General features: G+C 52.5%; 1 protein-coding gene and 2 pseudogenes across 1 annotated transcript in view; 2 read left to right on the top strand and 1 right to left on the bottom strand.

The window, feature by feature from the left end:
- Positions 1-12905, bottom strand: part of DNM1 (dynamin 1) — a 41625-nt gene extending 28720 nt beyond the window's left edge. Inside the window, exon 1 of the mRNA XM_090274805.1 lies at positions 12645-12905. Coding sequence (XP_090130931.1) covers positions 12645-12805 — 161 coding nt within the window. The 5' untranslated portion in view covers positions 12806-12905. The remainder of the gene's footprint in view (positions 1-12644) is intronic.
- On the top strand, positions 130-5268 carry LOC150013773 (translation machinery-associated protein 7 pseudogene; annotated as a pseudogene).
- On the top strand, positions 6267-7298 carry LOC150013772 (large ribosomal subunit protein eL6 pseudogene; annotated as a pseudogene).
- Positions 12906-21331: the final 8426 nt, after the last annotated feature.

Raw genomic sequence — 21331 nt, 5'->3', positions numbered from 1 at the left:
ATGAGTTGGAGGTGAGAGGAGGGTCAAGGACTGAGGAAGCTCCCTCGGTCCCAGGGGCACTGGTGGTGCCTCTGGGAACTCCAAACCTCCCCCAAAGTGCCCCACCAGACCTCAGGTCACTAAGGGCAGATGGCAGCTGAGAAAGGTGGGAAAGAGCTCCTCCAAGTTCCCTGGGTCACAGAATTTATGCATCGTAGTTGCCAGGAGACAAGACCAAGACCCCAGGCCTGTCTCTGGTCTGCCTTATGTTGGTTCTGAGCCAACAGGAAGTCCATGCCTCAACCCAGTTACTGGCATTCAACAGGAAACTGAGGCACGGGGCCACATGCGTAAATGTCCAGTGGCCACAGAGTGGATTCCAAGGAAACAAGAGCAGCACCTCCTCCCCTCCCTTCCGCTGTGGGGAAGGGCAGCATTTCACTTCCCCTTCCCCGAGCCCCATCTGGCTGGGGTTGAGGATGAGGGGGATGGGGGGAAGAAAGAGGCAAGGAAAAGAACTCATGCTTCTTAAGTGCCTACTGCGTGCCAGGCTTTTTGTGGGCATTATCTCATGGATTCCACACAATACTCCTGTGAAGTAGGTGCTGTTATTATCCTCCTTTACAGGTGAGGAAACTGAGGCTCAGAGATATTCAGATGTTCAGGTTGCACAGCCAGTATCTGACAGAGCAGACCCTGGACGCAGATCTGTTTGACTCTGCAGTGAAAACTCCCTGACCTTCAGCCCCATGTAGACGCAGTGTCCTAGAAGAACTGGGCCGAGGGTCCCAAAATCACCCCCTGCCCCCAAACCTGAGGCCTATACTACAGACATCTGCCTGTGCTGATGTCAACCTAAGGAGTCCTTTTGGCTAACTTTAGGGGGTGCAAATTCACTCTGTCCTGTCAGCTCTTTTCATCCCCACCCCCTCTACCCCATGGCCCCACCCAGCCTGGCATAAGCATGAGGGTGGAGGCCTCTCTGGGGATCAAGCTATTGGAACCCAAAGTCATGGGATCTCCAGGACCCAGAAAGGGGGGAGCAGGCTGGAGCCTGAGGAACTGTAAAGATCTGCTCAGCCACTTCATTCATGGAGAGGTACAGAGGCCCAGGAAGGGCAAAAGACACACTCAAGGTCCTATAGGGCTGGGACACAGCCAGAGAAATAGCCCTTGTCTCCTGCCCTCCAGCTCAGAGCCTGACCCGGACACACACAGCTTCCTGCACCCCAGGGCTGGCAGCAGAGAGTCCCGAGGAAAACAGTAGGCCCTGGCCCCTGGGTTCAAGGCCTCCTCTTGGAGCCCTGAGGAGGCCTCCTCTATCACCTGTCCTCACCCTGTTTCTTCTCTGGAGAGATTAGAAGCTACTGGGGAGGAGTCAGCCACTTTAAAACGGGGAAGAAGAAGGATGAGAAGTCCTGCATTTATTTACCATCCTAGGTGCTAGGCAAGTACTTTTCACTTTCGAAAGACTGTGAGCTTCAGAGGGCAGGGCTTGCATGCTGCTGTCCCCCACTGTACCCCCGTGCCCAGCACACAAGAGGTCCTTAATAAAGGTTGACTGAATCCCCAAGTCCTCAAAACAGTGCTCTGGCATGGTAATCAACACTTTACAGACGAGGCAGCTAAGGCTCAGAGAGGTGGAGTGACTTGTCCAAGGTCCCCCAGTTAGGGACAGCAGAGCTAGGACTCAAACCCAAGTGTCTGTTGGACCCCAGAACCTGGGAATCTCCCCGTCAAACCCTGCTGCTCACTGAACTCGAGGAGCCAGACGTGGCTTTTTATGTAATTCAATTAAATTCTGTCTAGGACATATTTGGGAGCAGTCACTCTCTGCCAGGTCCTGTGCTGGGCCCAGGCAATGGGAGATGATGAGTCAGACGGTTCCCACCCAGAGGAGCCCACAGTGTGGTGGGAGACAGACCAGTAAACAGATAATGCGACGCAGTGGGACATGTGCTGGAAAGGAGATACACCAGGCAGCACAGAGAAGGAGGTGATTAACTGGGGGGATGGGGCGCTTCCTGTCTCTGTCTCCCATCCCTTACTGACTCCGTTGCGTTGGGAGGGTGACTCCCTAGTATTTGGGATCTCCCAGGGTTGTGGAGATAGGACATCTGTTTTTACAGAGCTTAGGGTGAGTATGGGGGCCTGGGGTCCACCTTCTTCCCTACTAGCTTTGCACCCAGCAATACCATGGCAACAGTAGTTGCCATGGAAACTTTAGGAGGGGTTGGAAAGGATGGGACTCCCCACAGAGCGCCCCCCATGCAGAGACATGGACTTCCCCTGGAGCTCTTCCCTGAGAGCCTCCCCGTGCACAGATGGGCCTACTCAGCCCTGGCAGGGGGAGGGGTCTGAGAAAAGCCACATAGAGGGTGCAGGGAGCCCAGGACTAGGATGAAGGGGATGCTCAGGGGTCTGGGCCAGCCTGCCCCAAGTCACTGGCTCCCTAGGGCTACTTAAAGGACAAGCAGCTTATAGGAAGCAGGAGATTAGAGGGCAGGGCCATGTGCCAGAGCCAAGCCTCTTCGCAGACCAGCATCTCCAGGAACAGGGTGGGGATGGGGGTGCCTGGGTGGGGAGGGGCCCCATCTCTGCTATGGCCCAGCTTCTCAAAATGAGGCTCTCACAAGGCCTGCATCAGAATTCCCTGGGCAGCTTGTTAAAATGCACATTCCTCAGACATGCTGGGTTAGAATTTTGTGGGGTGAGGTTCAGGGGAGGGGAGAAGGGAATCTGGATTTTAAACACAATGCCCATATGCTTTTCATGTTCCCTTTCAAGATTAAGGATTCCTGACTTTATGGTTAGGAACCAGTGCCAGGCAGAGGCTCTGGGTTCGAATTCTGCTTTGGCCATTCCCCAGCCTGGTGCCCCTGGGTAGGTAAGTTGCTTCACTCTCTGGGTCTCAAGTCCTCAGCTGTGAACCAGCATCACCTAAACTGGGTATCATGCACTACTTCGTCCTCAGCATCCTCTATAGGAGGATTATCAGCAAGGAGTCCAAGATCCTGAAGAATCCTCTGCCCCACCACCTTGGGCACTGAATCAGAGCTCAGGATACTGACCACAAAATGTTGGATGGAAACAATGGACGTTGAGGAGGAGAAGCTTTCAGGGAACATCTCATACCCTTGTCACTGGACAGAGGCCCAGAGAAGGGCAGGGAGCTGTGAGACCACAGTGGCAGGAGAGGTGGCTAAGATGGGACCCGAGGCCTGTTTCTCAGCCCCACACCTGGACAGGGGCAGAAGAGCACCTGCTGGTGCCTGGGTCCAGATGGTAAGTGCCTCTCTCCTGCACCGGGCCCAGGCTCAGCGCATAGTAGGTGCTCAGGCTCAGCGCATAGTAGGTGCTCAGGCAACATTCAAAGGAGGCAGCACGGCTCAGACCAACAGCTCCTCAGCTCCAGCCTTTCACCTGGACACACTGTCCACCAGTGCTCTAAGTGTCCCCTGTCATCTTCCCACTGGGAACTCGGGGCTGATCCAGCCTCCAGCCAGTGCCGCCTCTGTACCGCCCACCCAACTTCTGGTTAGCCTGAGGGAGGACAGAACAGGTGCCCAGAGAAAAGTGTGTCGGGCCCACCAGCCTTGGTGGCCGTGTGGGCCGGATGGATGGTGGCATGCCAGCTCTCCCCACTCATTCTGGGCAGATGGTGGTTTCCCAGGGAGGCCTTGCCTTGCCATATGCAGAGGCACCTTTAAGCCTGACTCACAGAGAGGAGGAAATAAACACCTCTTAGGACCTCCAAACGCCACATGCTCCCTGTCGGAATTGGCACTGTCATCCCAAGAGGGGTCTGGAGAAAGTACCCCAAAGGTACCCCTACTCTGGTGCCTGAGATCAGGGCCCAGAGCTCAGGGACCCTGGTTCTCAAGTCCTATTAAGTGCAAACTATGTCAGAGAACATCATGCCCGGTCCGGCATGAACCCAGCAGCGCTCATCCTTATAAGTCTCCTATTTCCTGGGCTCTGATGTCAGACAGGCCTGGCATTGAATGTCAGAGCTGCCACTTAGGAACTGTGTGGCTTAAATGACCATACCTCTCTGAGCCTCAGTTTCCACATCAGTAAAACGGGCTGCTGGGAGACTTATATATGTTAATGCCTATTAAATGGTAGCTGTTAGGATTATAAATTATGATAAGTTGTTGAGCAAGCTGAGAACCCAGGCTGGGCTCCCACAACCATGTCACCAAACGGTACATGGCAGGGAGGAAGCTAGAAGGTGGGTCTCCCAGGGGCTGGCCGGAAGACCGGGCGGTGGGCCAGGGTATTTCCAGCCAAATCTTGCCCCTGGAAGTGGAAGGCAAGGGTCCCGGCGGGCTCTGAGGAGCTCTCTAGAGCAGGAAGCTAGGGCGGAGGCGAAGTGTAGGTGGACCAAGAAATACAGTTGGGAGGAGGTGAGGCTCTTCCAGACAACAAGCCCCTCTCTGTTCCCGCTGCCCCGGGAGGCCCCAGGCCTGCCCACATCACACAGCGCATGAGTTTCCAGAGGAGGTTTGAACATTTCAGACCAGTCCTGACTTTAGCTCTTCCTGAGGTTCTGCTGTCCTGAGCAGGGACCAGGCTGGTCCTGTTTGCCACCATATCCCCAGCACCCAGCACGGACCTGGCACACACAGGGCACTCCCGGCACCCCTGTTGGCCGAAAGAATGATTCAAAGTCGAGCTCCTCCAGTTTTCCCACCACCACCCTCATTGTACAGATATGGAAACTCAGGCACGAAAAGGGAGGAGTGGTCCCCAGGGCTCTGGATGCCAAGTTTGGAGCTCTCTCCACAACCATTTTCTCTATTAAAGAGAATCTATGATCTTTCCACTCTTCCTACTTTTAAAACTTCCTGGCCTTTCCTCCCTCCCTCCCTGCCTCCCTCCTTCCTTCCTTCTGAGTGTTGATGACTTTATAATTTCAAAACGGAAATCGATTTTGCTTTTGCCCCTACTTTTAAAAATCTTAGTTTCCAGTGTCAGGGGCTGGGGAAGGGGCGGCAGACGCCACAGAGGTGAAGAGAAGAAGTCCCTGAAGCAGCCCAAGAAGCAGGCCAAGGAAACGGACAAGAGAAGGCATTCAGGCAGAAGCAAAAAGGGGAGCAGGAGGAACTCAAGAAGCTAAAAGCGAAGGCGCGTGTGGAGGGGCCGCCTGGCCGCAGGTGGGATGAATAAATCTGGCAAAGTGAGCTGTTCCTGCGCCTGGGGCAAAGGTGACCCTCACAATTCCATTCCTGTTTGAACACCTGGACTCCCTGTCATGACATCTCCTGCCACCTGTAGCTAGAGTGAACTAGGATGGAGTGTTGTCTTGGAGCCTGTTGTACACTGAAGACTAAACTTTTGTAAAAAGTAAAAAGAAACCTTATGTTCTCCCTCTAAAAAATATCCAGAAGGGGAAGAAATGACGACGGGAAGAAACCTGACCTGGGACCTGGGGTGGTGAACCCAAAATACAATATACAGATGATGTATGATAGCATTGTATCCCTGAGACCTATAAAATTGTATTAACCAATGTCACCCCAATAAATTCAATAAAAATATTCAGAAAATACATAAAATGTTTTAAAATACAAAGCAACCATCACCCTCTCCCCCGGGGATCACCATGGTAAAGCGTTTGTCATCTGGAATGATAATCATGGCAAACACTGGTGGATGGTTGACTGCCAGCGGGGATGCTGCCAGGGCCTGTCCAAGCTGCCTCACCACGAGGGTCCTTTTAGGGGTGACAGATGTGTCCTAACCTCAGACCATGGTGATGGTCGCACTGCTCTGTAAACATGCTCAAAATCATTGAGTTGCGCACTAAAACAGGTGAGTTTTCTGGCATGTAAATTATACCTCAATAAAGCTACTGAAGAGATGTCTGCAGGGCTGTGTTAGGCCAGGGTGACAGTTTCCCCATCTTAAAGGGGAAGAAACTGAGGCTCAGAGAGACAAAGCCAGGCGTGCCTCAGCTGTCCCCACACACTGGGCTCCTCCCCACACTTTAGGTGGCAGCTCTACCTGCCTAACAGCTCATCATGGACACTTCCCACCATTCCATCCGGAGCTACATCTGCGTATTTCTTATCACCAGCAGTTTGATGTGAAGGACTCTCAGCTCCACCACTAAGTTTCCCCATCAGTGAAATGGGACACAGTCCATGGAGCAAGGGGTCCCCAGGAGCCAAGGAAGGTGCCCAGCTGAGCCCCTGCATCTCTCCTAGGCCTCCTGTGGGCTGTCCTCTCTGCTGGGATGCAGTCCCAGGGCCAAGGGCAAGGGATCCTTTTTGGGGTCCTGGATGGAGCTGGGATATGAGGGCTGGGATGTCCACATGGGAGACCCCATGTGGCAGAGGAGGCTCCCTGTGGTACAGGATGGAGTGGGAAGAGACAGCGTAGCCTCTATATCCTGTCACGGAACTCTGAAGAGTCTGAAATTCTGACTTCAAAACCAGCCCGTTCCCCTCGTGCAAGACGGCAGATGAAAAAACTGAGATGCTGGATACTAAGGAGAAGAAACCTGAAGCCAAGAAGGCTAATGCTGGTGGCAAGGTTAGGGAGGGTCACCTCAAAGCCACGACGCCTGAGAAGCGGAAGTCCCACTGCAGCTGAAACCCTGGGCTAGTCGGAGGCATTGCCAGTTATCCCTGGCCGGCTGTGTATTCCCGGAAGGCCATGTACAAGAGGAAGTCTTCAGCGGCTAAATCCAGGATTGAAAAGAAAGAGAAGGAGGAATTTCCTGCTACTGTCACCAAACCAATTGGTGGTGACAAGAATGGTGGTACCTGAGTGGTTAAACTTCACAAAATGCCTAGATATTACCCTACAGAAGATGTGCCCCGAAAGATGTTGGGCCATGGCCAGAAACCCTTCAGTCAGCGTGGGAGAATCTGTGGGCCAGTGTCACTGCCGGGACCATTCTGATCGTCCTCACTGGGCACCACAGAGACAAGGGGCTGGCTTTCCTGAAGCAGCTGAGCAGTGGCCTGCAACTTGTGACACTACCTCTGTTCCTTAATCAAGTTCCTCTGCATAGACACACCAGAAGTTTGTCATCGCCACCTCCATTGAAATTGCTATCAGTGGTGTGAAAATCCCCAAATATCTCACTGAGGCTTAAGAAGAAGCTGCGCATGCCCGGACACCAGGAGGGGGGGATCTTAGACAGAGAGAGAAAGAAATATGAGGTTACAGAGCAGTGCAAGGTTGATCAGAAAGCCGTGGGCTCGCAAACCCTGCGAAAAACCAGAGCTGTCCCTCTGCTCCAGGGCTAACTCCGCTCGGTGCCTGCTTTCACCGACGGGCTTCAGCCCCACAAACCGGTGTTCTAAATTTTTTACGAAGAACCTAATTAAATAACTGAGCTGTTAAAAAAAAAAAATTCGAAACCAGCCTGCCAGGTTGTTAGGAAGGTGTAGCTGTCAAGATTGCAGGGCAGAATGTATTGTGCTTAGCAGTTCCTTAGCTTGGTTTATAACTGGAATATTTAGACATACGGCACGTGCGCCTCCGTTTCTGCTCTGTTCCACGCCCGAGACACTGTGCCTATGACTGGCTTCTTCCCCGCCTGCCCTGTCCCTCTGTATCAGCTAGCCTGTGTCCCATTCCCTGGGGCTCTGACCCTCTGGCCCCCGCCAAGGCCTGGGAATTCTGGCGCCAGGATCAGATGCAGAAACCGATCTGTCCTTTGCGACTCACCTTTCCTGCCCAGCTCTGCATGGGGTTTGGGGAAGACGTCCTCTGGCCGGGGCTGGGCACAGGAGTCTCGATATAGGCATGGCTGAGCATGGGGCGGGGCGTACTCTGAGCACGTAGGGGCCTGAGTAGAGTGGGGCTGCTCTGCAGGGCCACTAGCACCCCCCTGACCCTCCTGCTCCCACCGTGGTCTCTGCTCCTTGGGCCTTTGCTCAGGTGCGACCTGCGCCCGGAGTGCATTCGCTCCATTGCCTGACCAAATCCTGTTTTTGCTCAGTGTCAGACGCCAATGCTCAGATGCCTTCTCTGGCCCCCTGACGACTCCCCTCCCTTCAATACCAGGCTCCTCGTGCCCTTCTTCAAACACTCAACAGAGCTCTTTGTGTGACTTAGTGTCTGTGTGTCCCGCTTGGCTGTGAGCCCCCCGAGAGCAGGGATGCACCCAGCTTGTGCAGAGCTGTGTCCTTGGGGCCTGGCATGCTGCAAGTGCCAAGGAGATGTCAATTCTCTCTGCCCCCTCTGGTCAGTGACAGTCTACCCATAATGTTCCAGTCACCTCCCATTTCTCTTTGGCCTTAGTTTCCGAATCCGAGAAATGGGACCACTAAGGTGTATTTCAGTGTTCAGAGGAAAACACAGAGCTCAGTAGTGGGGATGAGCTGTCCCTGATGGAAAAGGCTGGGGTTAACCCAGAGGGGCTCTCAGAGGCCAGAGGCTAGTGCCAGTCCGTGCTGGGATGAACACGTGGAGGAGGGGGCAGCGGTGCTGGTAGGAGGCAGGGATCCTGAGCAGGGCTACGCAAAGTCACCAGGAAATCAAACCCTTGCTTCCCAGGCTGCCCCTTGGGCTCTGGGCAGAGGCTCCCTGACTAGGCCCCCTGCTGCCCCCTGGATGGGGAAGATCCCCACCTCCACCGCCACTTGGCCCACCTCGCAGCCAGACCTATGCCCAGGCAGGGACAGAACTGGCACCTCCCCTACGCCAGGCCTGCTCCCGAGTTCCTCACAGGCATTGTCTGAACATTCACCACGATCCCATCAGGGAGGTGCTATTATTATCCCCATTTTACACATGAGGAAATCGCTAAGTGGGCTCAAAGTGACAGAGCTGAGCTACAAATCCCGGTCTGATTCCAGAGCCTGTGCTCCCCACCCCTCTGCCACGTTCCCACCTGCCTGGGCACCGGAGCGAGAGAGGCCGGGGCGCCGGAGCTTGCAAGCCTGTCCCAGGACACCCCACTCTTGGCGCTGGGTGGGCATGGCAGGGAGCGGGTAGGTAGCTGGGGTCAGACAAAGTGGAGCCTGGGGCACCAGGCACCTGTTCCTGAAATGCTGGGGTGTCTGGGGCCCACGCACACTCCTCTGTCTGCGCGCATCCCCTAGATGATCTCATCTACTCCACAAGGACGGCTTCCAAATGTATATTCTCAGCCCGCCATCCCCCCCTCCCCCGAGCCCTTGACTTGCATCCTCACACTGCCTACCCCGAGCCTCAGACTCTGCACGTTCAGACCCAAACTCCCAATCTGCCTCTGCCCCCAAACCTGCTCCTCCTGTGCTCCGTTACTGGTGCCAACACCCAGCCAGGGTCAACGATGCTGAAATCATCCTTGATTCCTTTTTCCTCGCCCTCCACATCCCATCCACAGGCAAGTCTCGTGGCACTGTCCTCAAAATATGACCTGAAGCCCACCATTCTCCTCTCCACTGCTGAATTCTGGTCCGGGACCCGTCACCTCTTACCCACCGCAGCAGCCTGCTCATCTGCCACCTGCCCCCTCTCTTTCCCCGCGTCCACAAGTCACGCACTTGCTGGAATCAGCTCAAGGCACTCCACTCCTTAAAAGCTTCTGGTAACCCTGAAAACAAACCCAACTCCTCACCACAGTCTAAGGGCCTCGTAGATCCAGCCCCCACCCATCTCTCCGATGCCGTGTGCTCTGTGCTCACCAAACACCAGCCACAGCAGCTCCTTTCTGTTCTTATGACACCGAGTTTATTACTGGCCCAGGGCCTTTGCATTTGCTATCCCCACGGCATAGGATGCTTCTCCTGGGCTAGTTCCATGGCCTCTCACCCCTTCGTTCCCATCCCAGATGCTGTCCCTGCCCAGAGACCTTCTCTGACCTCCCTGCAGACAGTAGCTCTTCTCCCCTGCCCAGCATCAACCACATTCTCCAGGGTTTCTCACATACGTGCTTCTGTGTTCACGATTTCCGTTTCTTGTCTGGAAGACAGAGCTTTTGTCTTTTCTACCATAGAATCCCCAGCACGGAGACATTCCAGACACTCCACAAATGTCAGCTGAATGACTGAACAAATCAGCCTCAGTTTTCCCTTCTGTAAAAGGGGGGTGAAGAAATAGCATAGACGCAGACAAGTCCTAGCAGGGTCCTGGGCAGCTACTGGGCCAGCTCCATTACGGAGCTGACACAGGGTCCTCCTAGGTGTCCAGGAGCCTCTGCTTCCTCTGATGCATTTTCCACTTCCTCTCCCTGGGGCGGTTGACTCCTGGGAAGCCCCAGTGGGCAGAGCTGCCGTTACCATGCTGATGGGTCTGGGGACCCAGCCCTAGATGGAGAGGCAGAGAGCCCAGGAGGGAGCAGGCAGGGCTGGCTGGGGGCTCTGCTGAACCTCGATTTTCCACCTGGGCCTGCATCTGAACACCTGGTACATCCTCCTGCAGGGCCCTGGGGTACAGAGGGCAACAAGAGGGCCCACCGCCCCACAAGCAAACAGCTGTGGCCACGCTGGCCTGCTGTGCTGCCAAACACTGGCACCTCTCTCTGTTGGACAGTGACGTTCAAGAGGGCAGTGGTTGGGTCTGTCCTGGCACACAGGCCCCCAAAGCTAACTGGTTATCAGCCACTGTCTAAGGAAGGCAGGGCAGGGCGGTCAGTGTCCCCATCCCGCAGACGGGGGCACTGGGGGCCCCGACACCTGCATACCCTTCCCTGTGCCCTGTGCAGGGCTTGGTTCTCAGAGGCCGTGGGTGGTCAACACTGGGAACCTGGGCCTTGTAGGCTTTCCTGGCTGCGTGACCTTGGGCAAGGCACCTAACCAAAGGGTCTCAGTATCTTCATCAGCAGGATGGGCACCATGGCACCTGCCTTGTGGGGTTGTTGAGGGCCATCCTGTGGAGCATGGCGTGGGCACAGGGAAGGGCTCAGCAGATGGTTGATAAGGTCGCCTTCCCCTCCATACCCCCTGCCCAGAGCACACAGCCTGGCACAGAGCAGGCGTTCAGCTGACATTCTATGGACGAAAGGTAGGGATATGGTTTGCACACTGTAAAGTGCTGGATACCTATGAGCGCCACTTAATGCACTAAGGACTCGGGGCTTTGTAGTCTCTAGGGTTCCCCTCACCCCCGCGCTCTGACTGCTGGGCCACGGGGAAGGGGCCCATCTGTGTGTGTCTTGCCTGTGTCTCTGCAGCTCTGGGGGTCACGTGAACAGAAGGAGGATTCTTTGGAAGCCAATCCCCAAGAGACAGACGGCCTCCCCTCTGCTGACCAGCTGGACCAGCTGCCCCCACAGTGGCTTTCCAACAACCCACGGACACATTGCTCCAGCCAGGACCCTTCTCTCTCCCCCTACGGTTGGTACTGGTCTTCCCAGGTCACTGGAGCGAGAGGAACAACCATCCAGTTCAACTGTCCATGGCAGAGATGGGAAACTGAGGCTCAGAGAGGGCAAGGGACTGGCCTGAGGTTCCACAGCAGAACCTGGGTTGGACCCAGGATGTCTCTCCCCAGAACTGCAGTCCCTCAGAGGGAGGGGCCTCTGCCTCCCTCTCCCATATGCCAGTCCCTTCCTTAGTCGTGAAGGTCATTGGAAGAAAGCTAGGGCTTCTGAAGGTGAGGGAGGGAGATGACCGAGTGGGGAGGGGGGTCAATATCAACCTACCTCCTCCCTCAGTCTGCCCAGCCCCCCATCCAGCTCTCTAGCACTGGAGTGCCATCCTCTCTCTCCTTCTCAGCACCCCCAAAGCCACCTCTGCCTCCCCCTTCTTGGGAGAGCCTGGGGGTCACGACCCTCCCCCGCCCCCCAAGTCCAGGACCTTTTGTCTTTGCGGCTGCCCCCCATTCCCTGCCACCTGGTCCTCCCAGTGCCTCGTGGGATCAGAAGCAGGAGGGGGATTAGGTTCTGCAAATGGCTCCCCCCGCCTCACCATCCTGCCTCCCTGTCTTAGTCATCCCTGCACTCCGCAGCCTTTCTCCCTCCATTACAATCCCTCTGACAGGCCAAGGGGTGAATGACATTGACAGGCGCCTTCCACCCAGGGGCGGCGGCGGAGCAAAGGGCCCGCTCCTCAGAAGAGGATCAGAAGCGGCTTCCCCCACCTCTTCCTTTCCTCCTCCCGCAGCCTGCGCCTCCCCTAACCGCGCGCTGCGCACGGATGGCGACGGAGCCGCAGAGGTGTGTGTGTGTGAGGGAGGAAGGCTGCGCCTGGCCCTCGAGGCCCAAGGGGCTGTGTCTTCTCCCTGGGGTTGTGGGGGGTGTCCCCTGCCACAGTCCAGGAATTCCCATGCGGGGAGCGAGCTGTCCTCCTCAGAGCCTGGGGGTGTCCTCCGTACAGCACTGCCCCGGGGCTGCTACCCCTCCAAGGGATTCCCGGAGTCCAAGGGAGGCGCTGAGTAATGCAGGCCCCTCGGTGCCCATGTCGGGGGTGAGGGGTGGGCAACTCTATGCAAGGGTCTCCTGGCAGAGGGCTGTCTTCCCTAAAGGATGGGGTGGAGGAGCGGAGCGTGATGCCGTGGCCGGTGGCCTGACGCCTTTTTGGGACCAGCTGGGGACGCTCCTGTCCCTGAGGGGCTTTCATGAAGGGGGAGGGCCGCCTTCCTCTGGCTGGAGTAGGGGAGGGGCGCGGTCCGGGGGTGCAGCGCTAGGGGCTGCGAGGTCACAGTGCCGTCGGGGCCGGGGGCGGAGACCCAGGGGATTCAGGCGGCGGAGTCTGCGCTCCGGGGCGCGCTGCTCCTACCTGCCTACGAAATTCTCCAGCACCGAGCTCTTGCCCGCGCTCTGGCCGCCCACCACGGCGATCTGCGGCAGGTCGAGGTCAGCGTTCTGGCCGATGGCGGAGAAGGCGTCCTGCAGCCGGTTGACCAGCGGGATGAGATCTTCCATTCCGCGGTTGCCCATGGCTGCGGCGGGCCCCGCGGGCTGCAATCCGGCCGCGGCTCCGGCTCCCCGCTCCGGCTCCGCCGCTGCAGCCGCGCGCTTAGACTGCCTGCGCCGCGGGCTCCCCCGCCCCACCAGGATCGGAGCGGAGCGCTGCAGCGGTCAGCCGCCAGAGGGCGCCCGCGGCGCTGCAGGACTGTCTCCGTGCGCAGGCGCCGCCAGCGGCACCATGGGGATTGTAGTTTTCTCCTTCTGCGGGTTTCGGGGAGCTTGAGCAGTGTCTGGGGCGCGCGGATGCTGCACCAAAGATTTAATTTGGGGGAATGGGCGAGGGTTTCACTCCTAGTACCAGGCCTCTTGGACAGCGGTTATGGCTGCCTCACTCCATCTTACAGATAGGGAAACTGAGGCTTGGAGACTGGATGGGCCTTCTCCAAGGTCACAGTCTTCTGAGCATCTCTCGGAAGCAAGGCCTGTCCCAGGCACTGGAGATACAGCTGTGAACAAGACAGACGAGTTCTCTGTCCTCATTGATCTTACATCCAGGTGGCAGATACAGACAGTAAATGATCAAACAAATAAATGAAATAGTAAAAGCAAAAATAGTTTATACTAAGAGCCACGGAGGAAATAAACAGAGGGTGTGGGTGCAAAAAGTCCATGCTAGCCTAGGAGGAGTCAGGGTGGGGGGCAGTCCTGAGGAGGTGACTTTAGAGAAGAGACCGAGATGATGAGAAGAAATCAGTCATAGGCAGATTAGGGGGAAGAGCATGCCAGGTCTCATGAACAGCAAGTGCAGAGGCCCAGACACTTAGGCTATTCTTGGAAGAGTTTGGACTTTCTGTCCTAGAGAGTAGTAAATAGTCTTTGCGGCAACCCATCAATGTGGTGGTAAAATATCGGAATTCGAATACTGGGCTCTGCCCTGTTTATCCCTTTCACACAGAGAGGCCATGGAGCCCCAGGCCTAGCCACCCACCTCTGCATTTAAGGAACCTCATTTGTGACCCCTCCAAGGAGGCTGGGAAAGGCGGCCAGCCTACCCTGTGCTGTTGGGCGTCAGTGGGTCATTTCCTGTGCATAAACAGGGTAGGAGACAATGCCTGGAGAGAAGTGGCCTGTGAATCAGAAACTCATTTATTCACTTATTTAATAGATACTTATTGAGCCAGGCACTATGCTGGACCCCAGAGATAAAGCATCACTTTATCCACAAAATGGACAAGAAGTCCTTACCCACATGTGCCTTACTGACTAGTGGAAAAAGAGAAACAAAACACAAATAAGCTAATAAATATGACTTTCTCACATGGTTGTGAGTGCTTTGGAAAGCAGGAAAGCTGGGCAAGGTTGGGAGCAGGGGTAGTGTAGCTACTGTGTCATCGTAGTGGTCAGAGGAAGACTCTGGTAAGGTAAAATTTTGAGCAGAGACCTGAAAAGTGAGAGAGTGATACGTGCGGACATGGAGGGGAAGGACTTTCCAGGCAGGCAGAGGGGAGTAAGCAGGCCCTATCCCAGGAGACTGGCCTGGGCCTTAGACAAGCTATGTGATCCAGGTCCCTCCACGTGAGTAAGCCTCATTTCTCTAATCTGGGTAATGGGGATGATGATAGATCTGAATGCCTGTGAAGGGCATGGCCCTGGCCTGGCACCCAGGAGACTCTTATAAGTCGCTGCTTTGAGGATGCCAGTGATGACAGCCCTCCAGACGGCTGGAGCATCAGCTACACACAATGTACACCCTGAGCAGCTGCTCCAAGCCAGCCCGTGATTATGCTTTGAGAACAAGAGGGAGCAGAGATGAAGCCTGGAGTAGAGCCATTCATTTGGGGAGGGGTGCAGTTTGCAAATATCTGCCTAGAGGCTGCCATCATGGCTGGGTGGTTTTTCCTAATTGAGATAGTGAATCTTATTGGAAAAAATCACTCTACACAGTACTCAAAAGCTTCTGGTCATCCTCCCACCCAGAGATAATCACTATTTATAGTTTCATGTTTATGCTCTGACTTCTCCATATATACTTGTTTTTGTTTCATTTTGTTTTTACAGAATTGGAATCATGCTGTATCTCCTGTACTGCTGTATCACCGATGCTGGACCAGCAGCCTGAGCATCACCTGGAGTTTGTCAGAAATGCAGAATCTCAGGCCTCGCCTGTGACCTGCAGGATCATACCTGAATTTAATAAGAACCTAGTGTCTCAGAAGATTCCTGTGCACATCAAAGTCAGAGAAGCTCTTACTATGTGCAGCTTTTTAGTAATAAAATGTCTTCAGCATCCTTCAGTGTAAGAACAGGTAGAAGAGTCATGTTTCTTGTTCATGGCTGCGTAGTTTCCCACTGTTCGGCAGTGCCCTGTTTTTGTTCCCTCATCTGCTAAAAATGGTTGTATTGAACTTGAAGAATGGAGGAACAAAATGCCACTGTGGGCTTTAGAGTCTCATGGGTGCCAGGCCAGGGCCATGACCTTCACAGGCATTCAGATCTATCATTATCCCCATTGCCCAGATTAGACAGCTGAGGCTTAGCAGTGTCCTGGGCAGAGGAACCAGCGTAAGCAAAGGTCTGGAATCAGAAAGGAAGAGAACCTGAAATTGACCCTGGCCTCAGTTTCCTCAGATTTTGGTGAGGACCGAAGCATTGCAGATTGTCCTCTCCAAGCATTGAGAAGCTGGGGACCCTGAGGGCCAATGAATTAGACAAGACTCTTAGAAGTGGTGTTGACTGTCTACTTTGAGCACCCAGGAGGGAGCCTTCTCTCTGGAGCTCCTGCCCCTTTGACCACCAACTGTGCTGGGCAGATTAACAACAGGAAATTCACTGGGTATTTCCTCCCAGTCAGGTCACCGTGCTGAGAGATTCAGCCCTCAGGAGGGAGAATATTTTTTATTAGTTTCTTTTGCTAGATGAGGAAACTGAGGCACAAAGAGGATAAAGAGGAAGAGTCTACAGTCATAAAGCCAGGAAGTGATGGAGTGAAGATGTGAATGGAGGTGGTAAGACTCAGAGCTTCCACATTTCTATTGTACATGACACCAGCTCTTGCAACCTGTATATTTTTAATGCACATAAAACACCAGCCCTTCTGATAGGGTTTCTGTGGTGCATACAGTATGTGCTCAATAAATGCTGGTTGTATTGAATTAAAAGCAGCTTTGTTGTACAGCTCCTGGGTCAAGCCATTATATTTAGTCACTAAGCCTGATGAGGGCATGGGCCCTTTGGGTTCGTTTGTCCATTTTTTCTTTAACAGGTATTGATCAGTGGCTGGCTATTTCATGGCAGACCTCAGGCAAGACACAGGGGGATGCAGAAGTTAATGAGCTGTGGGACATGTCCTGCTAGAATGTGAATTCACTGGGGAGAAAAAGACAAGCTAAGGAGAAAGCAGGGGCACCTGTCCTGGTCTGGAGCAAGGTCACTGCTGAGGAAGCAGCGGAGCCAGGCTAGGGTACACACAGTGCCCTCTTCTGCACAGCTGGAGGCTGAGCACCAAGATTTCCCTGGGGCTGCTGGGTACTGGCGGTCCAGGCATCTGTGCTTGTACTGCCCTGCCTTATAGTGAGGAGCTCCCCCTGAGCCCAGAACAAGGCAAGTATCCTCGTGTGCTGATGGTTAGGTGCACATGGGTCAGAGCACAGCACAAAAGCTGGTCTGCCTGGTATTGAAATCCCACCTCTGCTGCTTTCTAACCTTGGGCAAGTCACGTTCCTGACCCTCAGTTCCTCCATGGGTAAACAGGGGCTAATAATAATGTTACCTCTAACGCATAAGGTTGTGCAAGGAGGATTCAGTGATATAATAGTAATTTAGGTAAAACATGAGACCAGTACCTGGAACACTGAATAATTAGAGCTATGATGTAACTATGAACATTATCACCATTGTACTGTCTGAAGAAACTTTAGCTTTGTGAAAGTAGCAAAGGGTGTCACCTCTTAATGGGAAGGCTGGCATTTGTGGGAGAGACAGAGCAGGCTTTGGGGGCCTGGATGGGGGGCCAGCTCAGTCCCTGGCAGCTGGGCTTGTGGGAGTTCCAGGCCCTGGTGAGCCCCAGGCTGTCCAAGTTCCCATGTGGACAGAGGGCTTGAAGGGCATGACCAGCCATCAACGAATGCTTCCTGATGTTTGAAACGAGCTGGGAAGACTGGCCAGGAATTGGCCTGGTAAGGAGTGAGAGGCGAGGGAGAGTATTGCAATCAAAGTTTGGTTTCTTTGGGGACAGAAAGCAGCCACTGTGGCTGGACCTGGTAAGGGGAAGGGAGGAGGAAGAGCCTGCTGCTACCCATAAGTCAGCCATGTTTAGCAGAGATGGCCAAACTAAGGTGCTAAGTCAGGCCCCTGCCCCAGGTCACCCTGGAAAGTAGGGGCAGCAACAATGCCCATCCTGCCACTCCCCACCTCTGTCCTCTGTCTCCCTCACCACGTTTAGTTATAGGTAAAGGCACAGGTGGGCAACAGCTACTGGCGAGGTCACATGGTAAGCACATGGTCTGGTAATTTTCTCTGCCTCTTTGTCTTTCCTGGAGCTGTGACTGAGCGCAGCCTGCTCCCAGGGTTTCTGAGCTAGGCTGTGGGCTCATTCTCCTCCCTGTGTTGGTGTGTTGTGCTGGGGGCCTCTAAGGGGCTGCACAGCGATGCGCATAGATGTCAAGGAGGGAAGAGCTGCTACGGTGAGTACCAACCCGAGGATGGACGGAGGACACTGCATCCCAGAGTCACTCACTCGTTCCTTCACTCATTCATTTCATTCACCTTCCCCAGGCAGTCCCAGGCAATGGTGATGTGAAGAGCTCTGAGCTGGGTCCCCCGGGCATGGGGACAACTCAGCAGCTGCTTTCTGCCATTGAGAGGCACATGACATTACTGAGGGCAGATGTAATGCCAGGTAAGGAGGTGGCTGGATACAAGATAAAGAGACCATAATCAATTGCTGGCTAAAAAGTGGGAAAATAGTGACAATAGCCACCATCCTGTGCAGGTGCTAGATCAAGAAACCTGCAAAATCTTAATGTAATGGGAGGCTTGAATAAATGGAGACATTCATTCACCTTGTCCTTAAACTGCAAAACTCAGGGTAAAGATGTCAGTTTGTCTCCAACTTAAACACATTTCGTGCAATACTAATTGAAATTCTGATGGGACTTCTTTTGTGGGGGAGGAGGAGATTTGACAAAATCATTTTATAATTTACCTGAAAAAAAATTTACAAGAATGGGAAATGGCAAGACGCTTTTTAATAAAGCATAATGTTAGGAGTTTGTGTTGTCAGGCATTAAAATATATTTCAAAACTATAATAGTCACATTATGTGACATCATCATAGGAAGAGACAGGTAGATTCCTAAAGCAGAATAGGTCTGGACATAGATACACATTAGTATAAGAGTTTATTTCCTGACTTCCAGCCAAGATGGAGGCCTAGACAGACACACTGTCTCCCTCCAAAACTAAGAAGGAATACAACTACCTCAAAACTAGAGACAACCAGAAGTTCCAGAAAATCGAGCTGCATGGAATTCCAACAAACAAAGATATAAAGAAGAAATACTCATCCACACAGATAGGAGGGGCGGAGAGGACATGGTGTGGTGGTGGCAGCAGTGGTGGCGGCGGCGGCAGGTTGGCAGAAAACACAGTCAAACATTGAAAAAAGTCAGGAGGGACACCTGGGGAGTGCTCCCAGCACTAGACCAGACCACTCAGGTCACGGTTCCAGCGCTGGGGAAAATAAAGGCTCATTGCTTCTGACTGTGCAAACCAGTGGGGGCTGGGGCGGAGGAAGAAACTGACAGTCTCTCAGCAGAGCCTGCTTGTTTAAAGGGCCCCATAGTCCTAGAACATCCGCATTCCCACCCACTCTGGGAATGACAGCCAGGGTAACAGCTAGAGAGGTGCCAGGCCCATACAGAAGTGGGAGAAGTGTCTGGAAAAGGGCCGAGTGCTGAGCAAGCGGCGTTGTTCCCCCTCAGACCCTCCCCCACAGCACCACAACATGGTGAAACGGGTCCTCCTGTACTGATGCATACCTAAGGTTCCGCCTCTTAAATGTAACAGGTGCAACAACTCTACCTAAAACACAGAGGCAAACAAACACAGGGGCCTTTCAAAATGAGGAGACAGAGAAGTATGGCCCAAAAGAAGGAATGGATCAAGGTTCCAGTGGGAGAACTAAGCGATGAGGCGATAGCCAACCTAACAGATGAAGAGTTCAAAACTGATGATAAAGATGATCACAGGCTTGACAGATATACTTGAGTGCAGCAAACGCATAAGGGAACAAGTGAAGGCTATGCTAAATGAAACGAAGGAAAACCCACACAAAACCAGTGGTAACGGGAAGGAAACTGGGGTTCAAATCAATGATTTGGAACATAAGGAAGAAAAAAAACTGTCAACCAGTACAGAATGAGGAAACAAGAATTGAAAAAAGAAACTGAGGAGAGGCTTAGGAACCTCTGGGACAACTTTAAGTGTGCCAACATCCAAATCATAGGGGTGCCAGAAGAAGAAGAGCAGAAATTGGAAGCATATGTGAAAAAAAAATGAAGGAAAACTTCCCTAATTTTGCAAAGGAAATAGACATACAAGTCCAGGAAGCATAGAGAATCCCAAACAAGCTAGATCCAAAGAGGACCACACCAAGGCACACTATAATTAAAATGCCAAAGGTGAAAGATAAAGAGAGAATCTTAAAAGCAGCAAGAGAAAAGCAGAGAGTTACCTACAAAGGAGTTTCTATAAGACCATGAGCTGATTTCTCAAAAGAAACTTTGTAGGCAAGAAGGGACTTGTAAGAAGTATTCAATGTGATGAAAAAGCAAGGACCTACAACCAAGATTACTCTATCCAGCAAAGCTAGCATTTAGAATGAAAGGGCAGATGAAGTGCTTTCCAGACAAGGTAAAGCTGAAGGAGTTCATCATCACCAAGTCATTATTATATGAAATGTCAAAAGGACTTAATTAAGAAAAAGAAGATCAAAATTGTGAACATTAAAATGACAACAAACCCACAACTATCAACAACTGAATCTAAAAAATAAAAACAAAATCCAATGAAGCAAACTAGAATAGGAACAGAATCATAGGTATGGGGATCATTTGGAGGGTTAGCAGCTGGGAGGGGAGAGGGGGAGAAATGGGGAAATGGTGCAGGGATTAAGAAGCATAATTGGTTGATACAAAATAGACAGGGAGGAGTTAAGGATAATATAGGAAAGGGTGCAGCCAAAAACTTGTATGCATGACCCATAAACATGAACTAAAGGGGGTGGAATTGCTGGAGGGAAGGGGGTTACTGGGCAGAGGGGAGCAAAGGGAAAAAATTAGGACTACTATAACAACATAATCAGTAAAATATACTTAAAAATGAGTTTATTTCCTGATAAAGATGCATCTCAAATTAGAGGCAAAGAAAAGGTTTCCAGCTGATGTTGCAGCCTAAGACTTCATTTTGGATGCACAGAGATGGGGTTCTCTTCTACCCCCAAACATATTCCACGGGGGACTTTGCCTGCAAGAGATTGATTAAAAGTAATTAACATGAGTCTAGCCCCTGACAATATCCTCAGAGCCTTCCTCTCCACCATCTTGTCTGGTCTTCAAGGAGGAAGCACAAGGTCAACATTTTTTAAAAATGCTCACTCCCTCCCCATGATAAAGTCATTCAAACTGATCATAACATACTAGGGGAAAAAGGAGAGAAAGCGAAAGCCCTCATGAGCCCACTCCACACATATATTTATTCTTTCCAAAACCAGGATCATAATGTATATGCAGCTTTGTAACCTGCTGAGCTCACTTCGTACTATATTGTGAGTGCTTATGTATCCTTTGAAAACACAATCTCTGATGGCTGTGCGCCATTCCTTAGAAGCAGACACCATGATTTATTTAGTTGTTCCCCTAAAGTTGATTATTTTCCAGACAGCTATTATAAATAATGTTTTTATAAATAACCTGCTAGCTTGAAAAACTCCCCTTTCTATTATTTTTTTGAGCTAAATTCCTACAAGTGGGGTTACCAAGTCAAAGGGCAGAGCACATTGAAGAGTCTTCTTAAAAAATATTTTACTTATTGATTTTTAGAGAGAGAGGAAGGGAGGGAGAGACACATAGATTTGTGAGAGACACATGGATCTGCTCCCTCTCACCCCCCCACTCCCCCTGCTGGGGACCTGGCCTGCAACCCAGGCATGTGCTCTGACTGAGACTTGAACCAGAGACCCTTTGGTTCACAAGTGGGCACTCAGTCCACTGAGCCACACCAGCCAGGGCTGAAGAGTCTTGACAGAGAATTTGCCAATTGCTTTCCAGAAAGCAGGAAACACAGGAAGCCAGTGCTGGTTCCCCTACCTTCTCCAGCATGAACATTATTTTTAGTTTTAGTGTTTTTTTTTTTTTTTTTTTTACTTTGGCAATTTGCTAGGCTTGCTTGATGCCAGGTGCCAGTGCTAAACATTATGTAATATCACCCTCACACCCCCTGGTGAGGACATCCACTTTATAGACGAAGAAGCGGGCTCAGAGAGGACTCCCCCAATGG

This window comes from Furipterus horrens, unplaced genomic scaffold (assembly GCF_987537825.1).
Source record: "Furipterus horrens unplaced genomic scaffold, mFurHor1.1.pri manual_scaffold_4, whole genome shotgun sequence".
Lineage (NCBI taxonomy): Eukaryota > Metazoa > Chordata > Mammalia > Chiroptera > Furipteridae > Furipterus > Furipterus horrens.
Note: the sequence above shows the minus strand (reverse complement) of the source record. Positions and strands in the feature narration are given on the sequence as shown.